The 11,918-nt window shown below is 39.5% G+C and overlaps 2 protein-coding genes across 3 annotated transcripts; one reads left to right on the top strand and one right to left on the bottom strand.

Moving 5' to 3' along the window:
- Positions 1-4,390, top strand: SmydA-4 (SET and MYND domain containing, arthropod-specific, member 4). The gene is made up of 5 exons (XM_070281831.1): positions 1-461; positions 2,181-3,205; positions 3,497-3,619; positions 3,847-4,040; positions 4,100-4,390. Exons 1-5 carry the CDS (start codon positions 441-443, stop codon positions 4,315-4,317), a joined length of 1,581 nt encoding a protein of 526 aa, XP_070137932.1. The 5' UTR covers positions 1-440; the 3' UTR covers positions 4,318-4,390.
- A 2,892-nt stretch (positions 4,391-7,282) lies between these two features.
- Positions 7,283-8,476, bottom strand: LOC108120487 (uncharacterized protein CG1552). Of its 2 annotated transcripts, none has more exons than XM_017234189.3 (4): positions 8,257-8,476; positions 8,051-8,165; positions 7,535-7,843; positions 7,283-7,461 (listed from the first exon to the last, which is right to left on the bottom strand). In XM_017234189.3, exons 1-3 carry the CDS (start codon positions 8,411-8,413, stop codon positions 7,585-7,587), a joined length of 531 nt encoding a protein of 176 aa, XP_017089678.2. In that variant the 5' UTR covers positions 8,414-8,476; the 3' UTR covers positions 7,283-7,461; positions 7,535-7,584. The 2 variants fall into 2 exon arrangements, with proteins under 2 accessions (XP_017089678.2, XP_017089677.2); XM_017234188.3 differs by having other exon boundaries at positions 7,286-7,461; positions 8,012-8,165; positions 8,257-8,472.
- Positions 8,477-11,918: the final 3,442 nt, after the last annotated feature.

Raw genomic sequence — 11,918 nt, 5'->3', positions numbered from 1 at the left:
TCCGTCTCCGGCGGTTTTTGTTCGAAATTTTTCAACGTTGAACGTTCGACGACAACTCGACAGTTGCAATTTGTGCGTCGTGTGGTTCGAACAACGCGTGGCCAGAATTCATTGGCTTTGTTTTCCGATTTTTCCCGCATTTTTTCATCGTATTTTCCGATTTTCCATTTTCCGATTTCCCCTCCCCTCCTCCATCGCACTGACACAATTTGATTCTCGCAGCGCCATTTACAAGCGTAATTAATTGACAAGTTGTTAAACATATCTATTAAATAGCGACCATACCTTTAAATAACTCTTCACGTCTCTCCGTCTCCGTCTCCGTCCACTGTCGCGTTAAAATTATCAATTAAAATCAATTAACGTTGCACCAGGCCAAATAAATAAAATAAAATCAAATTTAAATTTAAATACAAATACAAATAAAATAAAAATCGAGAATGCCTGGCAGAAAAAAAAATGTAAACACCGCAGGTAGCGCGCCAGTTTGGCTGCATAATTAAAAATTAATTTACCACACACAGCGCATGAGAGACACTATAAAAAAAATTGATACTAAAAAGTGCAATACAATTTAATTTAAAAAAAATATATATCTTTATATATATCGACTTTAAATGGAAATGAAAAAATAAAATACACATTGTACTAAAATTCCAAACATCCAACAAAACATCGAGTTCTTTAGTTCTATTTTAAGTTTTAAGAAACAAAAAAAACATGGAACCACTGTGCATTGACTGGGCGGTGGCTCGTGGCCCGGTGGTTGGATGATTGGGCGACTGGGCGGCTGGGCGGCTGGGTGGTTGGGTGGTTGGGCGGTTCTCTGCCGCATTGTTGTGTTTTGTTTTATTTATAACGGGAGCGGGACGCTCGATGTGTGTGCACAGCGATATTCAAAAGCGTCGCCGCCTATAAATAAATCGGATATGAATGAATCCGATATGCAGGCGTCGAAAGACCCCCGGAATATGGAAATTGATTTTCCAAACGCCACGCTCTCACAGCCCCGTGAATCATTATCCGTTCTGATCGCTCCGAAAATGATATATGTGTGTCCGTTAGAACCGCAAAAATGTTACGAAAATTGCTAAATATTTATGCATAAATTAAATGAGAAATGAGATTTATGAGAGGGTTTATTGGAAACACATATTTGTTGGAGAGATTATTATGAAAAGTAGTGTGGTATACAAAGTTGGAAGGCTAATTTAAGTTTTTAGAAGTCTTAGAAAGATCATGTTTTGAAACAAATTAGCTTATTTATTAACCAAATATTTATCAAAAAGAAAACATTAGAAAAGTAAAGTTTTTTAGATATCTTTTGAAGATGAAGCCTTTTTCGGATAAAGAACTATACAAATAAAAATTAAAAGAATTATTTATAGAGCCTAAAAGTATATTAGCCTAATTGTCTATTTAACTATATTATTATCCTATTTGAAATATCGAATATATATAAACTAAATAATATAATAAAGGTACCAAGCCCCTTTTATAAGCCTCTTCAATAAACTATCATAAAAATACTTAATTATTTAATACTTTGTAGTCAGTTTCCTCTAAAGATATTAAAAACATTTAATGATAATTTTCAAAAATAGAATATAGTAATTAAAACAGATTTTTCAGATCAAATGCATTATTAAAATTAAAGTTGGAAAGCTGCCAAGAAACTAAAATCCAAACAAAACAAATCTGAAAACCACAACATAATAAAGACATTTTAAAATCTAAAATTAGCCAAAAAAGTGAAAATTTTATAAAAATTTAATAAATTTCATATCAAATATTAAACAACCTTCTTTGCTTATGTTTTTATTTTATTTTTTATTTGTGTTAAATATTTAAAAATGAATTTTAAAGTGTGCCTTTGAACCGCAAATCCATTAATCCCAGCCGCCTGATCGACAGATTCTGTGAAATACTTGTACATGCCGGGGGCGATGTGGGCTGGTGTACATGTTTGTGGGCGTGGCATGGGGGCACCTGTTGCGGTGGCCTGAATGCCATTTAATGGCCACTCTGGTGACAACGGGCGTGAGGATGTTCTGGCCCCCGGAGCAGGCCGGTGATTAATGACAAAATGCCCAGGGACAGGAAGCAATTAGAATACAATTAGCAGGAGAAGCAGTGGCCACTAATGAGAATCTCTTGCTTGTACCCCGAATCTTCTCCAGAATCACCATCACAAGAACAAAAAGCACCAGAAGTCGCACCACAAAGAACGAAACCCCGACAAGGAGCAGGGCCAGGAGGAGGAGGAACAGGAACAGGAGTCACCTTACCGGATTGAACAATCGGATATTTATGGAAGGTACTTGGTGGCCAGTCGTCAGCTGGAGGCGGGGGAGCTTCTCATCACAGAGGAGCCCCTGGCCATCGGGCCCTGTGTAAGCGGAGATCCTGTATGCCTGGGCTGCTACCAGCCCGTGTCCTTGGAGGCCACGCAGTACCGTTGTCCTGGTTGCCAGTGGCCCTTGTGCCGCGACAGCTGTCCCGGAATCCATAAACCCCATGGCCATACGGCGGAGGAGTGCGAACTGTACGGCGCGAGGAGAGCGGTGGCCGGCGGACTGCTCACGGATCGCACCGGTCCGGCGGAAGTGCGTGATCTCTACGAGCTGGTAATGATTGTCCGCATCCTTCTGCTCCGCCAGCGTGATCCGGAGCAGTTTGCGGCCATCGAACGAATGGAATCCCACACCGAGGAGCGTCGCAAGAACCAGGTTCTCTGGCAGCACTACGAACAGAAGGTGGTGCAACGGTTGCGGGAGGTGTGGCAGTTGGAGGACCTCCAGCCGGAACAGATCCATGAAGTGTGCGGCATATTGGACGTCAACTGCTTCGAGATCGGACAGAATGGAGCCAAAGCGCGGACGTTATATCCGAGCGCCTTCCTGCTCGCGCACGACTGCTCCCCGAATACGGCGCACACCGATCACCCGGAGTCCTACGCCATCATTCTAAGGACATCGCGGCGCGTGCGCGAGCGGGAAGCCCTCACGCTCAGCTATGCGTACACGCTCCAGGGCACCCTCAAGCGGCGCTCCTTTATGTACGAGGGCAAGCTCTTCTGGTGCGTCTGCCGGCGCTGCTCCGATCCCCGGGAGCTCGGCTCCGATTGCAGTGCTCTCGTTTGCCCCATTTGCCGCCAGGGGTCGCTGCGAGCCCAAGAGCCATTGAATCAGGACGGCAGTTGGGGGTAAGTACAGATCGGAATACGATTTTTAATAATTTTTTCCTAAAAAAGAAATAAACTAAAATATAAACTCTACCTAAACTTATTAGTTTTAATATAAAAATTCATAAAAAAAGTCTTCAATTGGCCGCCATTTTGTTCTCTTGTCAGTAAACTTTTATATACGAACTAGTTCTTTCCTAAATACTTGTCCGCACTACTTCCATGGTAGGTTCCATGATTTAGAACTAGTTCTTTAAACTTATTTTAATAAAACCATAAAATTTTGCTTAAAAACTTTTAATTTTTTTACAGCTGCGATAAATGTGATCACAAAATGTTGGCCAAGGATCTGGAAAGTCGCCTCGACCGCATCAACAATGATCTAGAGGCCATAGATGTCCATGATATACCTGGACTCGAAAACTTTCTAATACGGTGGGTATTTCTAGGAAATCTTAAGATCTTAAGAGAATTTAAAAGATATAACTTCACAAATCACTATGGCTTTACCTTTTCTCAAGCTCTAATTAATTTCATTTTCAACAGCCTAACCAAAAGTATCTAAATGGTGACTATAAGCCCTAAGTTTAGGCCATTATGAGAACTTAGAGATAGTATCAATGGAATACATATTTATATTTAATCTATTTGATTATATTTAGTTATCAAGAGGTCCTGCGTCCGAACCATTACCTCCTGCTCTCAGCCAAGTACTCGTTGTGTCAGATCTACGGCCGGATAGAAGGATACTTGTTGCCACAAATGTCGCCGGAGGATATTGCACGAAAGGAGAGATATTGCCGTGAGTTCTTGGAAGTTGTTGATCTCCTAGAGCCAGGACTAACAAGATTAAGAGGTTAGTTTTCCTATTTACTCAATTATCATTATTATCCTTTAATCAATTATCCTGTTTAGGTCTCATTATGTATGAACTGCATGCTCCTGTGATGGTCTTGGCCCAATTGGCTCTCCAGACTGGAAAGATCTCGCGGCAGGAGTTCCAGCGCCGCCTCAAGGAAGTAATCCGGCTGCTGCAGCACAGCAAGGACATCCTTTGCCTGGAGCCTGAAGGATCCAATGAGCATGAAATGGGCAAGGCAGCCGCCGATGCTCTCAGCAAAATGGGTTGCTAATTTATATTGACTGAAAATTAATATAAAAACTGTTTTTTTTTTAATAGTAATTAATAAAATGGTGTATTGAAAATGAACTTTTGGCTTATTTTAAGCTTGAACTTAAGTTTTAAACTTGTTATTCAATCCAAAGCACTTCAGAAACCCTTCTCAGACAAACTGTCTCGTCATTATTGATCCTAAAACTTCAACTTTATTCAAAAGTTATTCCCAATTTTTATTTCTATTTTGATTTTCTCTCGTTTATTGTTGAAGAATGTCAATAAGGAAAAAGTCAAAGTGCTTCTGCGACAAACTCAACTCCGACTCCGCCTAATTGTGTGCCCCCGGAAAAGTCGGCGGCAAAAGTCCGGACGGAATCCATTTATCCACTGGGCTGAGAGTTTCTCCAAAAAAAAAGTTTCGCCAACCCGATGTTAATTAATGAACATTTCGGCATTTTTCTTCTCAATAAAAGGTCGTTGTCGTCATGACACCCAACAACAAAAAAAATGATGAAAACTTTAATTTTTCATAAAACTCTCTACTTAAATTCTGGGAAAATCTTCCTTTTTATCCTTCCTGGAAGGGTTTAAGTAAGGCATGCCTAAGTTGGCTTTGGCAAAGCAAAAACACTATTATGAATGCATTGAATTTTTATAATCATACTCACATTGTGTGGCCACATGCAGATAAAGTATATTATACATCAACACACACGCACACACAATGGTAGATACAAAGATACTGATACTAAGATACAACTGCACTTTTCGCTGCCGCATGTTGCAGGTAGCATGACGACAAAAGGGGCTGCGACACGCCCCACATATCATCCGGGATATGTATGGGTGTGTAAGGATATGTGGCATCGTATATAGCCAAGTATATGGCATCACCAAGGACATAAATGAAACAAAAACATATGGCCAAGATAAACAAAACAACGAAGATTTGATGTCCTTTTTGGGGTAGTAAGGGGTCCTTTTTTTAGAAAAATATATAACTGATATTTATTAAAATTATTTGAGTAATATTTACGAATTGATAATTAATTCATAATATTTTTTTAAAGATTTTTAAAGATGTTTCAAGAAGACCAAAGCTTTCATTGGAAGGCTACAGAGTTATTTTCTTTATCTCATTTTCTTAAAGTACCTAACCTTTAATATTTTATTAATAAATTATCTATCTGATGAAAAATTTTAATTTTAATTAAAATTGCAATCTAGAAAACTGCAAATACCCCATTTTTTAGGGCCAAAACTAACAAAAAGCGTCTAGAACTAAAAGCGTACGATAAATATAAATTGCATTGTGCAATAATCTTCAAAGTGCAACAAAGTAAAAAAAAAAAGGACATAAAAACAACAACAAGACATGACTACAAGGCGCCACACCAACACAAACACAACACACACAGATACACACATGCAACAGCATGAGGCACAATGAGATGTTGCGGCATAAAGCCACATAAAAAATAAGACGATGGTCGGAAGCAGAAGGAGTGGAACGGAGCCCAAAAGGAAGCCCAGTTCCAGTTCCAGGATGTAGCCACACAAAGTAAACGAGGTGGGCTAAAAACTAAAGGATAAGAAAGGGACATGGGGGGCAAGGGAGCTGTTGCCACAAAGCCAAAGACATTGACGTGGCAAGCAGCTTGGGGAGTCTCGAAAAAGTGCCGGCAAATGACTCGTAATTGTTTGCAATTTCCCCCATTCGCTCTGATTGTGATTTCACCTGTTATTGCAGATCCTGATGCCCAGGACCAGGTACAGTTGTGTCCATCAATGGCTGGGCAATCAGTTTTACTTCCTATTTCCCCCAAAAAATGGACACAAAGTATCAATAGGAGTGGACTTTCAAGTTGCTACTTTATTTTACAAAAGTTTTTTAATTATAACTTGAGAAAGTTTGTGAAGGAATGTCCTTGAAAGTGACTAAGAGTACCGGATATTATATAGCTTTTGGTTATTTTTATTGAAATATTTGGGGGAGAAGCTTTTAAAGAAATTGTAAATATTTTAATATTGAAAATTATAGTTTTAGGATGAATTCATAAAACTATTATACTTTTTTGGCTAAAACATGTTTAAGAAAGAATTATAAATGTTTAATCACTTAGTGGATATTTTATATATTATTCTTCTCTCTATTATCTCTATTATTTTCTCTTACACTTTAAAAATTTAATTGTAAAAAAAAATAAACAAATTTTTTAAACCAAAACCCTTTTTTTTTGAAAAGTCGACGCCTCTGTTTTTTGGCGCAACATTATGGCAGGCAACGGTGAGCCGATGATGCCGAGTATCTTTTGTATTTACTGCAGAGCCAAAGAAAGGATGCCAGTCCGGGTCCAGGACAAGGATAAGGAAAAGAAGTCAGAGACAGGAGACGGGAGACAGGAGACAGGAGGAGCATCAGTAGCAGAGCTGGAGACAGGAAGCAACTCCAAGGAGAATGCTCTCTGGCTTGCTCGGGCTATCAAAAGTGTTGCTTATTAAAATAAAATTTATTGCTTGTTTGCAGATAAAAATGAAGACAGAAAAGCACCGAAGCACCACAGCAGCACAGCAGCTGCAGTTGCATCTGCTACATAAAAGTGTTAAAACGATAAGCGGAAACAGGAAGCTGACTAGCAGGATACATGCCACACACACATACCCACAAAAAACCCCTAATGAGAATAACTGTAGATTGGGGCAACTACAAGAGCTCTCTATCTCTGTCGTTTTCTATACTTGGACACGACCACCTAAGGAGTTAGAAAATAAAAAAAAATAAAAAAGAGAAAAATATAAAAAACGTCCCCAAACTTGGACCCTTTCGAGAGGCTGTCTAGACAGAAACCCAAAAAAAAAATAGAGTGACAGGCAGGAGTTCAAAGTTAATGCACCGAAAACAAAATTATAGTTTTAAGGACTCTCCTCCACGCTTCTCATAAAGTTTAGTTAAGAAACCTTTGTTTATCTTGAGAATTCCTTGTTCATTACTATTTTATGTACGTTTTTTTTTGAACTTATACTAACAGTTTTAATATTATAATATTAAGATACGATATACTTTTCAAGATTCTAAGCTATCATCCAGTTTTGTAAACATCTTTGAGGGGCGTGATGTGATGCTATGGTTTTTTGGCTCAGTGTACTGGCGACAGAATGCCTATAATTGAGGAATACAAGTGGACAAGTTCACAAATCACCGCATAATTTGATTGGCCCCAAGTGCCTCTTGCCTCTTTTCCGGACCTCCCGGATGTCCTTCCATACATCTCCAATCCATAGCCTAGTAGTTGTTGTAGACAAATTCGCTAAGCAGGGAGTTGGTGGGACCTTCGCCGCCGGAGGACGAGGAACTGCCAGAGGAGCCGCCGGACGAACCGTCCTGCATATTCCGCAGCAGGCGATGCCGGAAGTGCATGGTGCGGAGGCGCTGCATCCGTCGCTTCAGATTGCAATAGACCGGACAGCAGTCTGGGAATGGCTTGTACATCAGCTCCTCCTCGTCGCCCTGTTCACACTGGTCGGGCAGAATGTCCAGGCAGCTAGAGGAGATCGATCGAAAACAGGCCATATAGTGGCATTAGTTCTGGGTTTTCTTCTGGGAATTCAAATGGATATATCGGCATGCATTTGGGAGATTTGGGGGAGCAGGAGCTAGGACTGGGTAAGTGCACATGCTTAACTACAGTGAACATAAAAATTGCAACTACTCATTCGGCCTAGAAACTTTTTCCACTACGAAAATAGACCTGGAACGCGACATAATGTGATTGTTCTCGCAGAACAGATTGGAGCACAGGCTGAGGAGGACGAGCCGGCGGGGCAGGAACTTCGATTGCTCCCACATGCAACGCCGGAAGGTGCCTGCAGTGAAAGAAAAAAAATATAATTAGCTTTCAAAATCTTAGGTATCTTTTTTAAAACCATTTAATAATTTTCCACCCGAAAAACTTACGTAAAACACTATTATCATTTTCGCTGGAATCCTCTTGGGTATTATAGTTCCTTTGCAGTTGATAGTGTTTCATATGAAACTGGCCAAAACTGTGAACACCGCCAATGGCCACAAGGGTGAGGCCGAGCAGGATACCGATCTTCTCCAGCTGCAACATCTCGGTGGGGACTTGGTGACTCGGTGACTGGCGGGTGCAAACTACGCGCTAAGCTCACACCACCGAACAACACAACACAATACAGCCCAGACCAGAACACAACAAAAGTTATTATTTAGTCCGTATTACGTATACGCAACGTATGACGGCCGTTGTTCGGTCGTTCAGTGTTTCAATGGTTCGTTTGTGTTTTCTTCTTTTTTTTTTTGCTATTTTTTTTTTCGTTGAATTGGCGTTTGTGCCACGGCACTTGATTAAATTAAGAATAAAATTGCAATGAAAATTTTTGCGTTCCACCCATGGATGTGGATGTCCATGATGTCGTCCAAGTCCATGCCCCAAGTCATAACCCATGATTAATGCCACACTCGCCCCAATGCCCCTCTTTTTGGATCCTCACATCTCAGATACGAGTCCAACCAAACAGTTGGCGAGGTGATGAGAACGGCAACAGTTTATCATAATAATAATAGTTTATTTTTTGCGCAAAACAAAACCAAAAAAAAGAAAGAACAAAAAAATACACAATAATGTCAAGTGCAAGTTATATGAATGGCAATAAAAAACAAATCATCACATTTCCCATTCAAAAGTTCAACAAAAATTTACTAAATGAAGGTTGCTTTATTTTTATAAATAGCTTTATAAGATGAACCCCTAAAGACATTACTTTCTAAACCCATCTGTTAGTTTTTCTTTGCCATTCTCCAGTTTCCTATTTTCCTTTTTTTTCTATAGATTTCTTCCCATTTTTTTTGTTGCAACATTGTTTAGGAGGAAAAAGTGGGCGTGGTCTGTCAACTCATTAGTTGCCCCCTTGTTGTAACTAAGTAGCTTAAAAGCTTTTTTCCAGAACAGCATCTTTGTAGCTAAAAATAGTTTCTTAAACCCTGGCCAAGATTTTTTTCTTAAACCAACTACTGTAAAGGACAATTTCTTTGTAAAGAAACAAAAAAAAAAATGTTGATAAATTATCCAGAGGATATAAAATAATTATTTTAAGTTTATAGAGTTCTGGGAAATATGTTGGAGGACAGGGGATTAGCTTTAAAGTTTTGCCAGAGTTGGTCTGCGGCTGGGAACCTGTAAATGGATAAATACCAAAAAACAAAAAAAAAAAAAAACAAGGAAAACAAAAACTAAACTGCATCCACGTTCTGGGTAAACTGACGGGATTCGACGCAAAATGCCACTAGCAGCGGCGGAATGGAAAGTAAAAGTTTCATCTTCTCGGCCTTCTCGAATCGCTGCACGCACTAATACTCCAAAAAACTTTGACTGAGAGCCACGAAAAAAAATAAGGAAATAAATAGAAGAGGGTCTGGAAATGACTTACGGTAGAGACAAAAATTATATACACTTAATAATAGTTATTAATGAAATACTAAGCAAAAGAGGGTTTTTGTTCGAAATTTTAAGAAATACAAGACACCCAATGTTTCTAGAGCTTCAAGATCAAAAGTCTTCAGGAAATATTATATTATGGCTAGAATAACTAAAGGCCAAGCTTTCGGACAGATGGACAATAGGATAATTTTAATACGGACAGACAAACACAAATACCCTTTCATAAAAAAAGAGTATAGTACACTAAACTACAGAGAGTGCGAGTAAACGCAAGGGAAGTGAAAAACAAAATTTTTGAAAACTTCGACTGGCAGTTTTGAAGGACTCTCTGGGAGTTGGAGTTTTCTTACCAAAACTTCGCGATGATGATGGAAAATTGTGGAGAAAGTGTGAGAAAGTGCCGCCTCCTGCCACCACAAATCGAAAGGAGCAACATCAGCCAACCAGTTTTATTTGTACTCACTTCGCCTACACTCGCGTACAGTTTCAACTGTCGTCGGAAAATCGTATAAATAATTTCATGGCATCTTTTCTCTTCTGCTGAAGCATTTTTTGAAGCGCATACAGCGCAAAGAAAATGATTACAAACTTTCCCAAATGACATCGTAAAAAGTTAAATAAGTTTTCAGCGGGTAGCTAGCGACACGATAAGTGCCAGAGAATTCTATGCGTAATTGCATTCTGAATATTTATTCGACAGAGTTGAAGTTGAAGTTGCACAGCGCACACTTGAAACACTCACTCACTCATCCCATCTCGCAACGTACCACCTGACGTATACGTAATATGGTTAAACCGACAAAAGCTAGAAAATTTTGTTGGCCAAAAGTAAGTCTCAGCCGTTAGCCCGGTACAAAATCACCAGGGAGACGCTTTAATTTAATTTATTAGGACTTTTCCTTTGTTCTTGGCGGTTTCTTGGCATTAATCATATTTTCTAACTTTGTTTTTCGCAATTTTTAAATCACGTATACGCCGTGTGGTACGTGTTGTCTGTTTTAATTATTAAAATCTTAATAAAAATCTTGTATAATCTCTATTAATTTCACATTTTGAAATTTTATTAAATATATTGTTTAACTTGCAAGACAATGGCTATGGTTTGGTTATGAAACAGAAACCAAAACCACCCACTAACCACCACCCAACCATCTACCCCGTCCAGCTCGAGCAGCCATTGAAAACTCGGCGATTTCAAAAGCTTTGGAAAGACACTGGTCTGTGTTATATTTAGAGCCGGCAACAATTAAGTTTGTAAAAGTTAAAAGTTTTCCAGTGACAACATTGTCTGCGACGACCTTTTGTTTACACGTGGCTGCTATAAAACACCCCACCCCCACCCCACAAAAAAGGGCCAAAATCCCCCTTCCGCTTGGCCAATTCCACTAAGCCACATCCACTGATACCAGAGATGCCAGGCCATGTCTGCAGTCCAGAGACCACCTGCCGCGGCTACAAAAGGGCTCTTCAGGGGAAGGAGTGATGGTGGTATGGGTGTGGGTGGTGGCCGCGAGACATTCGGTGGGGCGTGAGAGACATCTGTACGTGTTGTTGCGAAAGGCGTAAACTGTATTTTTATGACACTAAGCAAACAATTAACTCGAGCGGCTAAGCATTACGAAAGTGAGACAAATACACTGGAAACAAAAATAATTAAAGAAATTTTAGATTATTCTATGATCGTCTACAATAATAGATTATTCAAAAAAAAAAAATATTCTCCCCAAAATAACTAGATAATGTACCTAAACTATGGTTTCTAAAATAGTAATCTTTCACCAAAAAAATCCAAAATAAATTTAAGAAACACTTTTTGACTCACACTTTCATAAACCCAAGCTTCAAACAAGTTTCTCCCAGTGTTAAGTTAGTAATTTTATTGGCAGAATGAAAAGGCCATGAAATGTTTTTGCCATTCGCCAAGACAATGGCCAGTATCGCGAGAGAGGCTTTTGGCCAAAATACAAATGCAGCCAGGACCTTTAGGACAACAATGAAGGCGATCTGGTGCTTTTGCCAACAATTGGGGGAGTTGGGGAGTTACCAGATTCAGGACCCCCAGGGCTTCAGGCTGGTTACTTTATTTTTGGGCTCGAGTCAATTAGAATGCTAATTTATATGCAAATATTTGCGAATTGAATGAGGTTAGGCTATCCTG

Source organism: Drosophila bipectinata, chromosome XL (assembly GCF_030179905.1).
Source record: "Drosophila bipectinata strain 14024-0381.07 chromosome XL, DbipHiC1v2, whole genome shotgun sequence".
In the NCBI taxonomy this organism is placed as follows: Eukaryota; Metazoa; Arthropoda; class Insecta; order Diptera; family Drosophilidae; genus Drosophila; species Drosophila bipectinata.
This window is presented reverse-complemented; position numbering and strand designations above follow the sequence as displayed.

Coding starts and splice junctions, on each gene's coding strand:
- SmydA-4 (XM_070281831.1), top strand. CDS start 441: ATGCCTGGCAGAAAAAAAAAT. Junction 462..2,180: donor TGCCTGGCAGAAAAAAAAAT/GTAAACACCGCA, acceptor AATCTTCTCCAG/AATCACCATCACAAGAACAA. Junction 4,041..4,099: donor AGGACTAACAAGATTAAGAG/GTTAGTTTTCCT, acceptor TATCCTGTTTAG/GTCTCATTATGTATGAACTG.
- LOC108120487 (XM_017234188.3), bottom strand. CDS start 8,413: ATGTTGCAGCTGGAGAAGATCGGTATCCTGCTCGGCCTCACCCTTGTG. Junction 8,166..8,256: donor AAATGATAATAGTGTTTTAC/GTAAGTTTTTCG, acceptor CTTTCACTGCAG/GCACCTTCCGGCGTTGCATG. Junction 7,844..8,011: donor AAAGTTTCTAGGCCGAATGA/GTAGTTGCAATT, acceptor GATCTCCTCTAG/CTGCCTGGACATTCTGCCCG.